General features: G+C 43.0%; 1 protein-coding gene across 2 annotated transcripts in view; it reads left to right on the forward strand.

Annotated features, from left to right (window-relative positions):
- Mogat1 (monoacylglycerol O-acyltransferase 1) overlaps positions 1 to 17,752 on the forward strand; it is a 34,390-nt gene extending 16,638 nt beyond the window's left edge. Inside the window, exons 2-7 of one of the 2 annotated variants that reach the window (XM_041650891.1) lie at positions 2,433 to 2,437; positions 5,826 to 5,999; positions 6,896 to 7,100; positions 9,561 to 9,735; positions 11,436 to 11,635; positions 17,598 to 17,752. In XM_041650891.1, coding sequence (XP_041506825.1) covers positions 2,433 to 2,437; positions 5,826 to 5,999; positions 6,896 to 7,100; positions 9,561 to 9,735; positions 11,436 to 11,635; positions 17,598 to 17,752 — 914 coding nt within the window. Of the gene's footprint in view, positions 1 to 2,432; positions 2,438 to 5,820; positions 6,000 to 6,895; positions 7,101 to 9,560; positions 9,736 to 11,435; positions 11,636 to 17,597 lie in introns of both variants that reach the window. The other variant, XM_041650890.1, reaches the window with a different exon arrangement.
- Positions 17,753 to 18,438: the final 686 nt, after the last annotated feature.

Consider the following 18,438-nt stretch of genomic DNA (forward strand, 5'->3'; position numbering starts at 1 on the left):
GTCATCTACATAGTGGATTACAGAGCAGAGGTTGCCTACATAGTGGATTACAGAGCAGAGGTCGCCTACATAGTGGGTTACAGGTCTAGGGAGAGGTGGTTTGTGGCCAGAGTCTGGCTCAGAACCACAGGGTTTTATATAATTTCAGGCCTGGAACTGGATTTTGTATAATTTTAAAAGGGGGATCTCATGTGGCAAAGCTGGCCTTGAACTCCTGACCCTCACTTTTGGCATCTTTTGCTGGGATCATAGGTGTATGCTACCATGATCAGGTAGAACCAGTTTTATGGGGGAAATAAATAAATTTAAATTTGAATGAGAAAGGAAAGGACATATATAAAAATATTTAGTTATTTCTTAATATTGATCATTAATGCAAATAAGTCATTTTGTCTGTTTTCATGTTGTGAGTTTTGTGTGGAAATTTACAAAGTGTGACCATTCTTCTGCAGAGTTTAGCTTGTTTTTTTTTTAAGGGCTGGGAATGTAGATCAGTGGTAGAGTGCTTGTTTAGAATGAGACCCTGACCCAGCAACAAAGACACACACACAAAACAACAACCAAGAGTTTCTTTTATAATGAAAAAAAACCAATTCTAATTTGAGAAAAGTAGAAAAATGTGTAAATTTTCTTACAGTGAGGGATGTAGCTCAGTGGTGAAGTTCCTGCCCAGCATGCACAAGGCCCTAGGTCTTCAAATCTTTAGAAAAGAGTATCATCACTACAATTTTAGCCTATTTTTTTTCTTCTTGGTTGTTATAAAACTATAACTATTTGGTTGAACCAAATGACATGGTATTTTTAGATATCCCAAACAACCAGTGGTAGCCAACTGATAACTAGTAACCATTGTCTGTTATAAGCCTTATGCTATAACTCTTTCCTCACTCTTGCTCCTGTGGGGCACCACTCGCCTTGTCCCTATGAGGAACTCCAGCTAACTCATTGCTCCACCAAGTTGGACTTTAGTGGAATCTTTTTTTCCTTTGGTCTGTGCTGGTGCCCTACCCTAGGTGAATAGACATTTGTGTGCCATCTCTTCAGGAAAAGTTACAGAACATCTTAATTGCTTTTGTTTCCCTGAGCACTGCTGAGGGTGAACTGGGTGCGTCTCTGTTCTGCCCTAATCTTGTTTGTCTTTGAAATATAGGTGCCTCTGGGTCAGAAATCACTCTTTGGGTGCTCTGGCTAAAACTGGATGCCCATCTTCATTGCTCAATCCCACACATTCTTAGCACTATGACCAATGATAATTGCCAAGGCAATAACATGAAGGAACCACAAAAGGAGCAAAAAAGAGGAGCTGTGTGAGTTCTGCCAATACTATGGCAGCATCATTTTGCAAAGAAACAATGCTTTATTGCATGGCTGACCATCAAGGAAGTCACTCATATCTGCTTGTCTGATCAGCGGTTACTGGGGTAATTTATAAGAAAGGAGAGAGTGAAGTGGCTTAGTGTTTTGGGGGCTGGAAAGATGTACATGTTACCCTCCTGAAAGAGTGGATGTTGGGTGTGTGATGTTACTGAAGCTACAGTATTTAAGTCTGGGGATAGCTGGGTATGTAGCCAACTCACAGTCCTAATTCTCCTGTGTGCTCTAACTATTCATCCTTTACTCTCTCCTGACTCTGAAAGCCTCAGCCTTCTTATCATGTCATCATTTTGCCTTTTCCAAAATGTCACCTAACTGGAGTCAGAGTGTACATCTTTTCCCTAGTAGCTTATTTACACAGTGATATGTATTTAAGACTCTCAAGTGCCTTTGTGGCTGGGTAATTCATTTCTTTTTAGAGGTAAAAGCTTTTCATTGTGTAGATAGAGTATGGCTTGTTTGTTCATTCATCTATAAAAACATTGTGGTGGTTTAAAAGAAAATGGCCTCCATATGGAGTGGCACTATCAGGTGGTAAGGCTTTGTTGGAGTAGATATGGTCTTGTTAGAGGAAGTGTGCCATTGTGGAGGTGGACTTTGAGGTCTTCTATGCTCAAGCTTCCCCAAGTGACAGAGCTCACTTCCTGTTGCCTGCAGATCAAGATGCAGGACTCTCAAGTCCTTCTCCAGCACCAAGTCTGCATGTACATTGCCTTGTCCCACCATGATAATAATAGACTAAACTGCTGTGGAATTTTTCTTTAACTATATAAAGATGAGTTACATTTGTTTATGCTGTTGAATATTACTTTAACCATGTAAAGGTATGTTGCTTTTGTTTATGCTGCATTTGTTTAATTATGTAAAGATGTGCTGCTGTTTCACCTTTCCTGTCTAAGGCAACTGTCTGGTCTAATTAAAAAGTTGAACAACCAATAGCTAGGCAGTAGAGGGATAGGTGGGATTGCAGGCAGAGAGACTAAGTAGGAGGACAGAAGAGAGGAGGAAAAAGAAAAGAAAAAAGAGAGAACAAGGGAAAAAGAGAGGGAGATGCTCAGGGCCTGTCAGCCAGGAAGTTGACAGGCAGACAGACATGAAATAAGACATACAGATTAAAAGAAAAGTGAAAATCTCTGAGGCAAAACATAGATGAAGAGAAACAAGTCTAGTTAAGCTATAATAGCTAATGGGACAAACATAAGATAAGGCTGAGCTTTTGTAATTAATAAGAAGTCTCTGTGTCATGATTTGGGAGCTGATTGTCGACCCGAAGAAAGCCTGCACTATGCTAAATCTCTGAAACTTTAAGCCAGACCCAATTAAATATTTTCTATTATAAGAGTTGCCATGGTCATGGTGTCTTTTCACAGCAATAGAAACTCTAAGACAAACACATTGTCTTTTTCAAAGTTTAACAATTATGAATAACATTTCTATGAATATCAATATGTAAGCTTTCATTGACTATAAAGTCTTTAGTCCTCAACTCCTGTGTGTAAATATCAAGAAGTATTGTTACTAGACAACATGGTAAAAGTATGTTTATTTGTGTGTGTTGTGTGTGTGTTTTCATGTGTGTGGAGTTCAGAGATAGACACTGCCTGCCTTCCTATGATGCTATTTTATTTGGCAGGGAACAAGGTTTCTTGCAGGGCCTGTAACTCACTGATTCAGCTAGTCTGGCTGACCAGCAAAACCCAGTGGTCTTTCCTGTCCTGGCCACACTTCACCATTGCTGTTTTAAAAGCCACTGGAAAGCAACCAATTAACTTAGAAACACCATGATATTTCATCTCTAAATACTGACATGTGGTTCCTGAAAACAAAGGGTTTTCTATGTAATCAAAATCCTATTATTGAAATAAAATCCTATGAAGGTGTAAGTCACAAAACAATCCCACATCAGTTTGGAATTATGATTAATAAAGGGGTTATTTATTTAAAGGGAAAAGCTTACAGATTACCATCCTAGATAACAGCCCTCTGCACTAAGAGGAAAGGTGTCTAGTAGCCAGAAGTGGAGCCGGAAGCGGAGCTGGAAGCAAGGGGGTGAGAGCAGGGCTACTGCTGCTTTTTAAAGCTAAATAGACCATGCCCAAGTGGGCTGGTATCTTAAAGGCTATTTGTAGAAGGAGCCAAAGGAGCTCCCACAGCAATCCTAGCCAGACATACCATAATTTCAGGATGCTAAGCCAGGAGGATCACAAGTGACTATCAGCAAAGTCTACAGATTGAGTGCAAAGCCAATATATATTCTTACATAAGAATAAATAGACCTTACTCTTATGTGAGGTACCTGTGTGCATGCAGGCACATGCACACATGTAAAGCACACACACATCCTATTTTCATACCCAAGAATTTTATCAGTGATACATGACCTTATTTAACCTACAGCTTGCATCTAAATTCCCCTAATTATCTTCAACTTTTCCTTTAGAGTCAGATCAGAAGCTAATGTATTTCATTTGGTTTAAAACCTCTTGCAAAGCTATATTCTTAAAAACTTTAAAAAGAAAACCTTAAATGTGTATGTGTGTTTTGCTTACATAAATATCTGTGTACTCCATGTATATCTGCGAATCTGTTGCTTATGTTCTCCAGGAATGAGAGATGGTCATTAGTGACCATGCAGGTGCTGGGAATCAAGCTCTGGTCCCTGGAAGAGCAGCTAGTGCTCTGAATCACGCCGAAGGTATCATATTACTTAACTGGTTGACTGATCAGCCACAGAAAGTGATGAAGTGGTGAGATGTGCTACATCATTGATCAGCCGCAGAAACTCAGATGAAAGCAAAGTCTAAAGACTCCATACGTTGTGATATTCCTTTTATAGGATACCGAGAGTAGGTAAATCCAGAGAAGCAGAATGTAGACTGTGTTTTTATATAGTTTTTACTTCCTCTGGTTTTAAGTATCTAGTATCCGCCAAGGTATGAAAATATTAAATAGGAAATTCTAAAAAAATTAAAGGAAATAAATTGATTATTAATTGTTGAATAATATTTAATATTTTGGTATGTTGCTTTAATGGTTCTGTTTTATTGCTACTGATCTCTGCTAGTCTACTATTATGTCTGATTTATTAGTTGAATTTTTAGCGCAGATATGTATATGTTGTTAAAAGCATAATATTCTTGGCCAGCACTGCCAATAGCTTCCAGACAACCACTGGGAGTATCCCTATACATTGGGTCATAGAGAAGATGGAGCTGTGGTATCTCAGGATTAGATTCGGTGGCCCTCACCAAGATACCTTGATATATCATTGATACAGGGCTCTTTTTAACAATGTTGAAAAGGAGGAGACAGGAGTTTGGGGTCAGGAGAGCTCCCTAGATAAATACTCTCACTGTGTAAGAGAGGGCTGAAGCATCACTCCCTAAAGTGACCTGTAGTAGTGAGCACTCATCATCTGCTAGGCTTTAAGCTTCTAGTCTGCCCTCTTCTCTCTTATCATTCATTTCAAAACAGGGGTTCACTATGTGGTCTAGGCTGGCCTAGAATTCAGTCTTCTTGCCTCATTCTCCCAGGTATGCAACACCACAGCCGGATTAGAAGTGTGTCCATATATAATATATGAGTCAAACATTTAGAACTGTATTCTTTGGGCCAAGTGTGGTGGGGCACACCTTTTAATCCTAACACTTGGGGGGCAAAGCCAGGCAGAGCTCTGTAAGTTTGAGGCCAGTGTTGTGTACATAGTAAGTTCCATACCAACCAGAGATACACAGCAAGACCCTGTCTCAAAAAACAAAAGTATACCTTAAACATAATTGATTATTGTAAAGTTATCTTTTTTCTCGCCAATATTCAAGTCAAGTTTTCTCCATCCCCTCACCCCTGTATATTTAAGCAATATTGTTAAATACATAAAAGATTGGAATGACTCATAAGCATAGCAAGAATTCGTAGACACTATAAACTGAAGTGCCCCCTTTGTGCTTGTGATAGTTTGAATGAGAATGGCCCCCATAGGTTCATTTGTTTAAATACTTGGTCTTTACTGGAACTGTTTGGGAAGGACTAGGAGGTGTGGCCTTGTTGGAGGAGGTGTGTCCCAGTGTACCCTCTCTGCCTCCTGCTTGCAGATGGGAGCTCTCCGCTGTTCCTGTCTCCATGTCCTTGCTCCCCAACCATGACCTCAATAAGATGCAAATGAAATACTGTCTTTTATAAGTTGATTTGGTTATGATGTTTTGGCACGGCAATAGAAAAGTAGCTAATACAATACCATTTTTGTTTCTGACAACAGAGTTCTTGAAAATGGAAGCTCTGTGGCCAACACATGTCCGCTTCATGGGTACATGAACTATGATGTACAGTCGAAGTAGGACAGTAAGGTTTCCTACAGTAGCCAGTCTGCTACTTTCCATGACCAATGGTTGTGAATTACAGGAGAAATGACTGGTGGACGATCCCACCTGGCCTGTCCCTCTCTTACAGTTCAGGTGTGCACTGGGATCTTTGTGATGCTGATCGTATACAACTACTGGTACATCTACATCCCATATCTCATCTGGCTCTACTTTGACTGGCAAACTCCAGAGCAAGGAGGCAGGAGATCTAACTGGGTCAAAAGCTGGACTGTGTGGAGGCATTTTAAGGACTATTTTCCACTTCATGTGAGTAGAACTATCTTCTAAAGTATTCTTTTGAGTTGGGGGGACAGTGGAAGTGTGATTTCATCTTGTGTGTCTCTTCCTTCAGTCCATTTGGGGCTCTTATAATGAACACCAGATCCTCAGATCCATATAAAAATTTTATTTCTCTGGGGCTGGAGAGATGGCTCAGATGTTAAGAGCACTGATTGCTCTTCCAGAGGTCCTGAGTTCAATTCCCAGCAACCACATGGTGGCTCACAACCATCTATAATGAGATCTGGTGCCCTCTTCTGGCATACAAACATACATTGCAGGAATGTTGTATACATAATAAATAAATAAATCTTTTAAAAAAATTTATTTCTCCTAGTTCTGAAGTCTGGCATGGGTGGGGTCCAATATTAAGTTTCCAAGATTCAGTCATTATCATCTTGCCCCATGATCTCATGGCAGATAGAGAAGGCAGAGTAAGAGGGGAACCAACTTGTCCTTTTAAGAAGAATCCATCCACACTGGCAGTAAGAATGCTAGTCTCTCTACTCTCTGTGCTCTCGTGAGCTAGCCCCCTCTCAGGAGACCTTGCGTTCCTATACTGTTGCACTGGAGATCAAATTATCCTTGTTTTGTGGGTGATTGACAGACAGATGCGAATCATTCCAGAGAAAGTGTGCATTTTGGTCCAATTTAATAAATGAGACTTACGTCAAGTTGACAAAGATTGGGGTGGGGGAGGGGGATGTGTATGGGATCTGGGCTTAGTGAATGGTTTGAAATTGTCCGAATATCTCTAACACAAGGCAATAAGATGAACTGTGATGGTCAGCTCCCGCTGAATAGGAACAGAGGGGAAACTCTTCCACTTCTCACTAACGGGGTCGTTTCATTTCCTTATCTCAATGTGAATGTGCTATATGTAGCTCATCAAAACCCAGGATTTGAATCCACGACAAAATTATATATTTGGGTTTCACCCTCATGGAATATTCGCAATTGGAGCCTTTGGAAATTTTTGCCTAAATTACTCCGACTTCAAGAAGCAGTTTCCCGATTTTACACCTTATCTCCATTCACTTTTATGCGTGTTCAAGTTCCCAATCTGCCGAGAATATCTGATGAGCATGGGTAAGCCGCTCCTCAGCTTCAGTGACACCCTCCTGATCTTACAAACCTACGCTCTGTGGATTTTCCTAACACCCAATCCTTCCATCTGCTCTTCTGTCCAACCCAGATATTTAGCTTCGTGATAGCAGCATAGACATTGTCAATAAATACTAATTAAGTGGGAGGATATAGTGGTAAATGCATTTGGTATACTCAAATGTGGAAAACAGTCATGGGTCAAATAAAGGATAAATTATACTTTGGAGAGTCACTCTGCGCACTTTTATTATTATAATATATATTAGAACTGGAAAATGTCCTCCTTTGTGCATCACCATGTGCATCACCATGACATAAACTACTCAGTGTGCTGGCTTTGTCATCCTAGGTTGTGTGCCCCTCCTGGGGCTGTGGGTGTGGTCAGCGGTACAGTGTTAGGGCTGTGGGTATGGTCAGCGGTACAGTTTTAGGGCTGTGGGTGTTATCTAGCATGAACAAGGACTGGTTGTACCCCCAGATCTGTAAAGAAAGAAAGAATGGGGAGAGAAGGGGAGGGAAAAGGAGGAGAAGAGAACAGGATGAAAGGGAGAAATAAAAGTCACCTGTCAACAGCCTGGTCTACAGAGTGGTTCCAGGACAGCCAGGGCTACACAGACAAACCCTGTCTCAAACAAACAAACAAACAAACAGAACCCACTGCTACTCTGCTAGGTTTGATTTGTACTGGTTGTGGTTTGCTCTTTTTTTTTTTTTTTTTGAGACAGACCCTCTCACTCTATTACCCAGGCTGGCCTTCTGGCCCTGAATTCTGGACAGTACCACTTTTACGTCTCAAATTCTGAGACTGTAGGTGTGTGCCGCTGCACCTGTGAGTCAATGGAATACTCTTTGATCACAATTCTGAGAAGAGAATCAGTATGAAATGCTGCGGAGATGCTATATAAACATATAAAGTGACCTCAGCTTGTGTCGGTAGCCTTCATTTCAACTCAAGAGACTCTATTTGCTTTTCTAACTCAATTGGCTTTTTGACAGTGTGCTTTAGTGACTTACAGAATGTTTTACACTAGTCAAAATTGTGGAGGGTGGTTGGTTGTAATTACCTTTGCAACTCCTGAATATAAAAAAAAATGAGCAGCCTTTTTGGAAAAATTATATCTTCAATATCAATTAGTGATAGAGTTAGGGAAAGAGTTTCTATGGCCGTCCAGATTGTCATGGCTTCCTTTACTGTCACTTCTGTCATTATTTATCTGTTCGGAAATCACCACAATACAGAGCACTAGGATCCTTGCTGGTTTTGCAAGAACTGTGACAGTTTGTGGCCTCAGAAGTAGAAGAGCTAGTTCCAGGACAGGCTCCAAAGCTATAGAGAAACTGTCTGAAAAAAAAAAAAAAAAAAAAAGTAGAACTCAGTGCAATGAGTGCTGCAAGGCCCATTAGAGGGCGCCCTACCCCTTAAACTACAGCGTGATCTACCATATGACCACTAGAGGGCGCATTAACACCCCAAACTACCAAAGAAAATTCCTGTGTGGTTGACATTGGGTTAGAGTTTTATAAAAGGAACAAAATTAAAGATAAAATTTAAATTTCCAAAAAAGTCACAGAAATTTATTTAATTTTTTTTTTTACTGATTCAAAGTATAATTACCAGTAAATTTGTGCAGTTGAAAACAGGTACGGCAGAGACAGCCAGGCATTCTCCGCTCCGTGACCACGTCAGACACAGTTTCAGAGTTATTCTTAATACAGTGACCACTGTAGTGATATTTTGTTTGTGTTTTAACAAATAAAGCTTGCCTGAAGATCAGAGTGCAGAGTTAAGCCACAAAAGGCCAGGAAGTGGTGGCACACACCTTTAAACTCAAGACTCAGGGGACAGACAGATCTCTGTTAGCTCAAGGCCACCCTCGGCTACACAAAATTGATCCAGTCTAAAACAAAAACAGAGCTCACACAAAGGTGATCCCAACACTTAGGATCCCATGCCTTTGACCTCAGCAGTAGGGTGGAGAGAGGAGAGTGATGGCTGGGCGGAGAGAAGAATAGAAGGCGGGAGGAGAGCTCAGTGCAGTCTGAGGAGACAGTCTGGGGATGCAGTCTGAGGACAGGATCGCCCCTTTGGTCTGAGCACTGGTAGAGGTCAGAACTCCAGTGGCTGGCTGCTCTGCTTCTCTGATCCTTCAGTGTTCACCGAGTTTTTATTATTAAGACCAATTAGAATTCATTCATGCTACAGATCGCAGCCATTCCTGTTGTATAACAAGTGTTTATACTGACATTAAATCTGCGTTCTGTGTGCCATCATTGGCATATTTATTCACTGGATCTTTTGAGACTGGATCTCATTCAGAGCCTTATAGTTCTCTAATAGCAGGGAATCAGAATAAAGCATCACTATTGCAGTAGAATATTATTTTTAAAAAAATAATCCTTCAGAAGGGTTGGCTAGTCATGGTTTCTCTTTGCTTCACTAAGGGTTGGTTCCCGTTTCTAAGAAGAGCATATCCCACGTGGTGAGTAAAGATGGAGGTGGGAACATTTCCATCATTGTCCTTGGGGGCGCGAAGGAATCGCTGGATGCCCACCCAGGAAATTATACCCTATGTATGCACGATCGTAAAGGATTTGTTAAGCTTGCCTTGATCCATGGGTAAGTGGCTTTTTTTTCAGTTTTGTTGGAGATAGGGTCTTATTATGTAGCTTAGGCTGGCCTGGAACTCACCATGTAGCCCAGGCTGGTGTGGTGACCCTACTATTAAGCCTGCCAAGTCCTGGGATTACAGGTGTGAGCCACCCTGCCTGGCCTAGCTAAATGGCTATTTTGTTTAGGGTAAGTCTGTTTTCAAAGGATAAGCCATTAAATGAGCACAAAGAATGATAACTTTTCTAATCCTAAAAGAACATTCTCCAAGTCAATGTTCCAATGAAGACAGGTGTAGGGGGGACGGGGCCTTCAGAATGGAGGATGAGCTTTCTAACAAAGTAGCTGGAATGGCCTAGCATTTGGTAATTAAAAAACCAAAACAAAACAGTAGGCACGAAATCTTACATACTCAGTGTAAATTTGTAACAAGATGAACAGAAGCCAATGGAAAGAATGGCTTCCCCCAAGCTTGACTTCCTACAGAATTCTGGCCATGACTAGCTTGCTGAAGCCCTTCCTAAGGATTTCAAGTACAGCTTGAAGTGTTTTGAAGTTCATGCAGCTTCAGCATTTCAAACGTGGCTACAGCATGGGAAGCACGGGATGCTGTAGTAGTTACTTTCCCCATTGCTGAAAAATGCCCCACTAAAGCAGTTTGGGGCTGGAGAGATGCCTCAGCAGTTAAGAGCAGGAGCACTGGCTGTTCTTTCAGAGGACCTGGGTTCAATTCCCTGCACCCACATGGCAGCTCATGCCTGTCTGTATCTCCACTTCCATGGCTCCTGACACCATTATACAGACATGTATGCAGGCAACATACCAATGAACATAAAATAAAATAAAATAAATTTAGAGCAATTTGAGAAAGGAAGGGCTTACTCAGGCTCCCAGTCTCAGAGGATGCAGTCCGTCTTTGTGGGAAAGGCATTTGGGGAGCAGAAGGCCACCGCTCCTGTTGCACCCACAGTCTATAGACAGAGCAATGAACCGTGGGACTCAGCTCGCGTTCTCTTCCCTCCCTCTTTAATCCACCCAGGACCCTGGCCCATGGGATGTTACCTTTGAGGGGTTCATATTCACCTCTTCATTTAAAACCTCTCCAGAGCTGTTAATCCCAGAACTCCAGAGGCAGAGGTAGGCAGGTCTCTGTGAGTTCGAGGCCAACCTGGTCTACAGAGAGAGTTCCAGGACAGGCTCCAAAGCTACACAGAGAAACCTTATCTCAAAAAAAAAATGAACAAACAAATAAATATAAATAAAATAAAACAAAGCCTCTCCCGAAGCACTTTCACAGACCCCCAGAGGCATGTCTCCTAGGGGGTTCCAAATCCAGTCAAACTGATTGACAATGAAGAGTCACTAACACTGGCATCTTTAGAATTGGGAGGTTTTCTTGAAAAGTCTGGATGAAAATAAATTATTTAAATTCACAACCTTGAGGCTGGAGAGATTTAATGAACGAATCAACGATTGGACGGTACAATTCTGAAGGCTGGAGTTTTGACCCCAGCCCCCCATATAGCAAGCCAGGCATCCTGCCAAACACACTTGGCCCCAGATCTGAGGGAGGGGCATTTTCTTTCAACCTCTAAGCATGCACACGGGTGTGTGTCTGCAGTCACAGCTGTGCACACACTGACATACATGAGCAAACCAACATTTTCCTCTGTTCCTAAAACCTGTGTCCTTCCTTTCTGTCCCGCCAGTGCCAGCTTGGTCCCAGTGTTTTCTTTTGGTGAAAATGAACTTTTTAAACAAATTAACAACCCCGAAGGCTCATGGCTTAGATTTGCACAAGAGACACTGAAGAAATCAACCGGGTTTACCTTGCCACTGTGTTATGCCAGGGGAATATTCCAGTACAACTTTGGCCTAGTGCCCTATCGGAAACCGATCTATACTGTTGGTATGTACAATAAATAAACAAAATGGTCTTACCTCATATAGTGTTTGCTGTTGCTGTCTAGGTGATGATAATTCCAAGGAAGCTGCCTTGGGTTTGGACTTGCTAACGTCTTAGACCTTTCCATCTCTACTTTTCACTTTAATACCGTTCTTCATGTTGTGACCCCCCAACCACAGGATTATTTCGGTTGCTACTTCATAACTGTAATTTTGCTACTATTGTGAATCATAAAGCAAATATCTGTGTTGTCAGATGGTCATAGGTGACCCCTGTGAAAGGGTTGTTCGACCCCCAAAGGGGTCATGACCATGGGTTAAGAAGCTCTCTTAGACCCCAACTGAACTTTAACCGTGGTGTGCACATCTAAGAAGCTTCCTCTGCTTGACATTTGTGTGGGAGTTGGTTACCTTGTATAACTCCACTGCTGAGCTAGAGTCCAAGTTTAGACATGAAGTTTCTAGTGCTCCTTAGTGCACCTGTTTCTCTGTACCTGCCTATAGCACAGGGGTGACTGATAGACAAGCCACCTCAGAGGCTCAAAGCCACACACACGCCAGCGCTCCCCTCTCCCGGGAAGATGCGATAGCTCTGCTCTCTGAGGCAGACGCATGAAGCTCAGACCCAGGATGGACGTAGGCTAGAATCTTTCCCGGTAAGACAGATGCTACACAGATTATTAGAGATGGGTTGATCGGGATATGAGAATTAGCCTGTAAGGGCTAGAGTTAATGGGCCAAGCAGTGTTTAAAAGAATACAGTGTCCGTGTAATTATTTTGGGGCATAAGCTAGCAGGCGGCCGGGGTGCTGGGGACGCAGCCCCGCTGCTCAAATTACTACAAAATGGCGTCAGGTTTTCACTAGAGCACGCTTTGTGTCACTAATTATGTTTATAGATGTTCTGGTAGCGAATGTTTTTATTTATAAAAGGTGAGTGTTTGAAGGACTAGAGACGGGGAGCAGAAATGAAAAAGGAAAGGGTCAGAGCTCAGCCTGGCGATGTACGTGTAGTGTCACCTACTGGGATACTGAGGCAGGAGAGAAACAGGGTCAGGGCCAGCCTGAGCAACACTCAAAGCAGTCTCAAAAATTAAACAAGTCTATAAGTGCCAGGAGTAAAATACTTTCCTTCTGAGGCTTGGAAGAGGCGGGGAGGATGAAAATGAGGAGGTGCTGAATCATGATGAATTTAACCATAGTTTTGCACTTTATATGAAATGGAAATAACACTTCTACCACAAGAGCCAATAACTAAAATATGGCTCTCTTTTTTTAGATTAGTTTCACTAGAAGACCATTTTCCCATTCCTTCTTCTCCTCTTCCCCCTCCTCCCCTTTCTTTCTCATAACAGAGTCTCATGTAGCCCAGGCTAGCCTGAAACTCACTATATAGCCACGTCGTCTTACACTTCTAATCCTCCTGCCGCCACAGGAATCCCTTTTGCTAGGAGTACACACATGACATTTTCTGCTGTCAGTTTATATGAGCTTTGCAATTCAAATGCAGTCACGTGACGCTATTTTTAGCTGCTATATTTAACTCAGATGGGCTGCAGCAGCCTGTTGGTTACTCCAGGGAACACTGAGATAAATTGCAGCGTATGACTGTACTTCCATGACCAACTGGCTCATTTCTTTGGTATCATATCGGCTAATCATTTTTGTTCCGTAATGTTATGCTGTTGATTTGAGGGTGAGATATAATGGAAATTACAAGTTATGATCTGGGGGATAAGTTTAATTAGAGGTAGTGCATATGCCCACATGCAATTGTAGATATTGAAAAAGGGGCATGCGACTGTTGGTTGCAGTTACTGTCTCCTTGCAATAACTTGTTTTAAGTAGCGTGGCTTTGGTATGTGATGCAGTTAAATTGTTCCTTTCCTGACAAAGTCAGAGGAAAATGGAGCTGCAGAATGTGAGCTGCCTGTCAAGATGTTCTCATTCCTGCTCTATACTGCACTTCTTTTGGGGACTCAGAATAAGGGGACATTCCGTTGGCTCATTCCATACCTACTCTGAATGGTTCTGAGTCCACGGCATCTCCAGAAGCCTGTTATTTTTTTTGAAACCTTTAAATGAAGATAATAATAAGAATATTTCATAAAGGTCCAGCTATCACAATCTTAGGACCACAGAGGGGGAGTCAAAGTGGGAACCAGACCAAACATAGGCCTGTAGTCCCAATCCATAGGTAGCTGTGGCAGAAAGATCAGAAGTTCAAAGCCGACCTAGGCTGCAGAGTGAGTTCAAAGGCAGCCTGGGCATAAGCCACATGGTTAGATTCTGTATAGTTTAGTGGTAAAGGACCTGTCTAGCATGTGAAAGATAGAGTCAGTTCGCAGTACCACAGGACAGATAAGAAAGAGAGAGGGAAGGAAGAAGAAAGAAATGAGGAAGGGAGGGAGAGGAAGGCAGATGGACAGGACAGAGTCTTCCTAACCAGCTTGCTGAGAGTTTCAAATGCATTGAGCTTTCCCTGAGCAGGAATTCCTGCCAATATGTTAACCAGCATCAAAAGTGTGAGCAAGTAGACAAATGGTTCATTAAAAAAAAATCTCAATTTCTGGAAGAATAGAGAGGAGGAGACATCCAGAGATACACAGCTGTCATGAGTTGGGAAAGCAAATGCAAACAGGGCTCATGAAGCCATTGGCAGAGTTTGACTGTGGATTATGTGTAAAATGTCGCATGACGGTATATCTCGGGGGTGTGATGTGTAGGCTATTGTTCTCGTTCTTAGAAAACAAAATAGTCAGGGATGATTCGTACGGCTGAGTTAGTACCATCATCCCCTACTCTCAGAGGCTGTTAGAGATTAAAAGCAGGCTGGCACTGTGGTACATGTCTATAGTCCTGGCATTTGGGTGGCAGAGGCAGGGAGACTGTTTCAAGTTTAAGGCTAGCCAGAGCTACATATAAAACCCTGCCTCAGAACCAAATAAACAAACAAACAAAAGCCCTAATAAGAGACTGGGTAGGTAACTTGGTTGGTGGAATGCTTGTTTAGGAAGCTCCAAGCTTAGATTTGATAGCCAACATAAAACAGGTAGGGTGGTGAACACCCGTAAATCCAGCACTTGGGAGTTTGAAGCAAGACGATCCAAGTTCATGGCCATTCTCTGCTCCATAATGAGTTCAAAGCCAACTGAGCTAAATGAGACCTTGTCTCAAAAAGCATCGACAAGATAATAATCCCTGCGTATTTTGATGCACATATGTGTGCTTATGCATGCAAAGCAACCCAGCAATGGTTGGATGTAGCTGACAGCAAGTGTTTGTGGTATCCTTGAGTTTTTTAGATAAAAAAGATAAGGAAGCAGGTTTTAATTTAATAAAACTAGATTCCAAGCCATTATATACTGGTGGGAGAAGCCCAGACTAAGAAACTTCTGAAATTGAAGGAAAGGAGGGGAATGCAGTTTTGTTTTGTTGTTTGTTTTTTAAAGATTTATTTATTTATTATGTATATAGTGTTCTGCCTGCATGTACACCTGCAGGCCAGAGAGGGCACCAGATGTCACTAGAGATAGTTGTGAGCCACCATGTGGTTGCTGGGAATTGAACTCAGGACCTCTGGAAGAGCAGCCAGTGCTCTTAACCGCTGAGCCATCTCTCCCACCCCCGCAGATGGTTTTATTTCTAAAACAGGAGACATTAAAAGAGAGAATGAGGTCCTGAGGATGAATGCAGAGGAGGTAAGACTCCCCCTCTGAGGTGTTAGGGTTTCCAGCAGGGCCCATGCTTTCACTGGCATGAGTCAGATTATCAGGGAAAAGTGTTCAGACCTTCTAGGTATGACAGAGCCCCATGAAGGATGAAGAATCACAGAAGTTACCCTGGGACACATTTATATGCTGGGTTTACCAAAGACAGCAGCTAGGGGAAAGTAGCTCAAATGTACACAGAGATTAAAGACGGGAAAGAGCTCTTGTCACAGGGTCTGAAGGGGATTCTCCTGATTAACTTTCTTCCTGGTCTTAGGAGGGCATCATTTACACGGGAACTATTAGTTCCTTCTCTCAGGAAGAAAGGGGAAGCCTATAGTGCCCTTCTCACATCGCAGAAGTACCCTCCACATCCTGCACCTTCACTCCGACGTCTCAGACTCACTGAGCTGCTCTCACTAGAGACAAGAGCTATTTCTATGAAACTACAATTTGCAGGTCAATCTGGGTATGGATTTTTTAGTACACCCCACCCGCAGAGTTCGGAACTGCGAGGAAGCTATGAGAACCTACAGTTTTATTCTCCCATCCCACGCCAAGAAAAATTTCGGCCAGACAGAAAGCTAAGACCAATCCAGGCTACTCCAAGGCTGCTCTGGAACCCCTGATCCTCCTGCCTCTGCCACCGGAGTGCTGGAGCTAAGGCATGCGCCAGCTGGCCTGGTTTATTTTCTCCGGGTCTCTCTGCTGTGTGTGTCAAGGGACTGATGTCCACCGTGCAGAAATTTGACTTCCAAATGATCAAAGAAAACCGTCCATGAGTGTTCGGAGGCCGCATCTGGAGACTCAGCAATTCCGGGTGTGAGTGTGTCGCTCCTCCTTCGGTGTCCCTCATCGCCCATATTCATGCTCTTTACCGCTTGCTGCCTGGTCTATTCCTTCACGTTTGCTCAGTTTTTTTCTTAAATAACCGCTGTCTGTTACTGGCACGAGTTCACCCTGTCTGTAGCTTGGAGAAAGACAAAGAGGGCTCCTCCGAATTGTCCTCCCTTACAGCCACATACACAGGCCTCATGCAGTTTGCAACGAGAATTGAAGTTGACCGCCTGGCCTTAGAGCAGTAGCAGCATCTGGCCAGCAGATGGCGCAGTGTATACGGGCGCCAAAGACTTGTCTTTCCGAACTCTATAATTCTGAGGTTCCTTATTATATAAACATCTTTTAAAATATGTACAGAATGCCGGGCAGTGGTGGTGCACGCCTTTAATTCCAGCACTAGGGAAACAGAGGCAGGGGGATCCCTGTGAGTTCGAGATCACAAGGTCAGCCTGATCTACAAGAGAGTTAGTTCCAGGATAGGCACCAAAGCTACAGAGAAACCCTGTCTCAAAAAAAACCAATCCTCCCTCCCCCGAAAAAAAAGTACAGAAACCGCCAGATTTATCTACATCTAGTCTGCATTTTTGTAATTATACATGTGATGTAAATGTTTTTTTCTTTGTGGAACACTCATATGACCCAGATTAGATGAACCTTTATCTATCTCTGTCTCCTTCCCCAGAGGGAAATGTCGATCTTCGCAGATTTTTTCCTGTGCACTTAAAATGCTGATGCACCTGGAAATATAATTTTTTTCATAGACAGGCTCACACTTTATTTTGCAACTTTTCTTTGACGTTTTAGATATTGTGCGTCCCACATTACTTGTTATTTAGAAGAGATAGCGCCTAGGATTCCAGCGAATAATGTAGCTCAGTTTATGCAACTGTTTTCCTATTGAGCTGCGCTTGCTTTCGGTTTTGTGATTCTATGACTTTCGCACAGATGCTTCGCTGTAAAGATATGTGACACTTTCGATTGTTTTGAAAGATTTAAAAAAAAAAAAGAGTCCGAAATAGTGGGATGCCGCGCGACGGGAGCCTTTCAGCCAGTCATAATAAAACACTGTGGTCTGATTGTCAGCTGTGCCCAGGGGAGAATGAGGGTGACGTAGCACACGGCCACGCCCACTCTGCTCTCAGCTGCTGCCCGCACAGCAGCCGCGCGTTGGACTCAGAGGGCAAACCACCAGGAGGAGAGTGACAGCCCAGCATCTGCTGAGAAGGGAAACTCTTTATTTGCTGGCGAGTGGGATGGTGTGACTGAGGCAGGCAGCCAGTGAGCTGCGGAGAGGACTGGAGCCAGGGGACTGGAGGGGTGGGGATTGGCAGCCCAGGCCTCGGACGCCCACTGGAGACGCCAGCTGTGGCTGAGAAATGGTTGTTTCTCCAGGGTGATTGCGTGCTCTGTTTTTCAGTTGGCCGCCCTATCCCTGTCCGGAGGACTCCGCACCCGACCCAAGAACAGATTGACCAGCTGCATCAGACCTATATGGAGGAGCTAAAGAAACTATTTGATGAGCACAAAGGGAAATACGGTATTCCAGAACACAAAACTCTGGTTTTTAAGTGACTCTCCCCCTTCAAGGCACAAAGGAAGAAGACAAGAGAACAGTGTCGAGAAAATAAATATATTAATTAAGTTCACTGTGGGTTTTTTTTTGGGAGGGGGTTGGTTTTTTCTTTTCTATAGAATCAGATTGCAACTGAAAGGTACTAGTCATGGAGCCAGCTGCTGTTATTTTATACTGCTAAATAAAAATCCAGTAGATGGAGGGCTGGGGTTGCAGCCCACTGCTAGGATGTTCCCCAAGCATGGGCAAGGCCCCAGGTTTGCTCCTTAACACTGGAAAACAAAAATACATTGCAGATGATTATAGGATAACGTCGAAGATGTCTAAGACTTGAGAACCTTCCGAATTTAGGGAGACTGGATTGTTCTTCAGGTTCCTAAAAGGTTTAGAGTTACTCACGTGCTCGGAGCAAAAACAAAACACCAACTTGAGAGAGCCTCCAGACCTGAGCACCACTGTGGCCTGGGGTGGGGTCTTCGCCGAGCGTGGCGGCTGACATTCACCCCAGATGAACATTCAGAGACTGTGTAACTTGCCATAGAGAAAGCTGAAGAGACAGGGTTCCCCCTGAACACATTTGTTACTGAGCAATGCCAGCTTTAATACTAGATGATGAACATCCTTTACGTCACATCAGTGCTTTTTGGTCTGGGTGGGTATGTTTGGTTTTTGGGTTTTGATCAGG

The sequence above is a fragment of the Microtus oregoni genome, unplaced genomic scaffold (genome assembly GCF_018167655.1).
Source record: "Microtus oregoni isolate MIOR12 unplaced genomic scaffold, Mior012 000004F_ref0000308, whole genome shotgun sequence".
NCBI lineage: Eukaryota > Metazoa > Chordata > Mammalia > Rodentia > Cricetidae > Microtus > Microtus oregoni.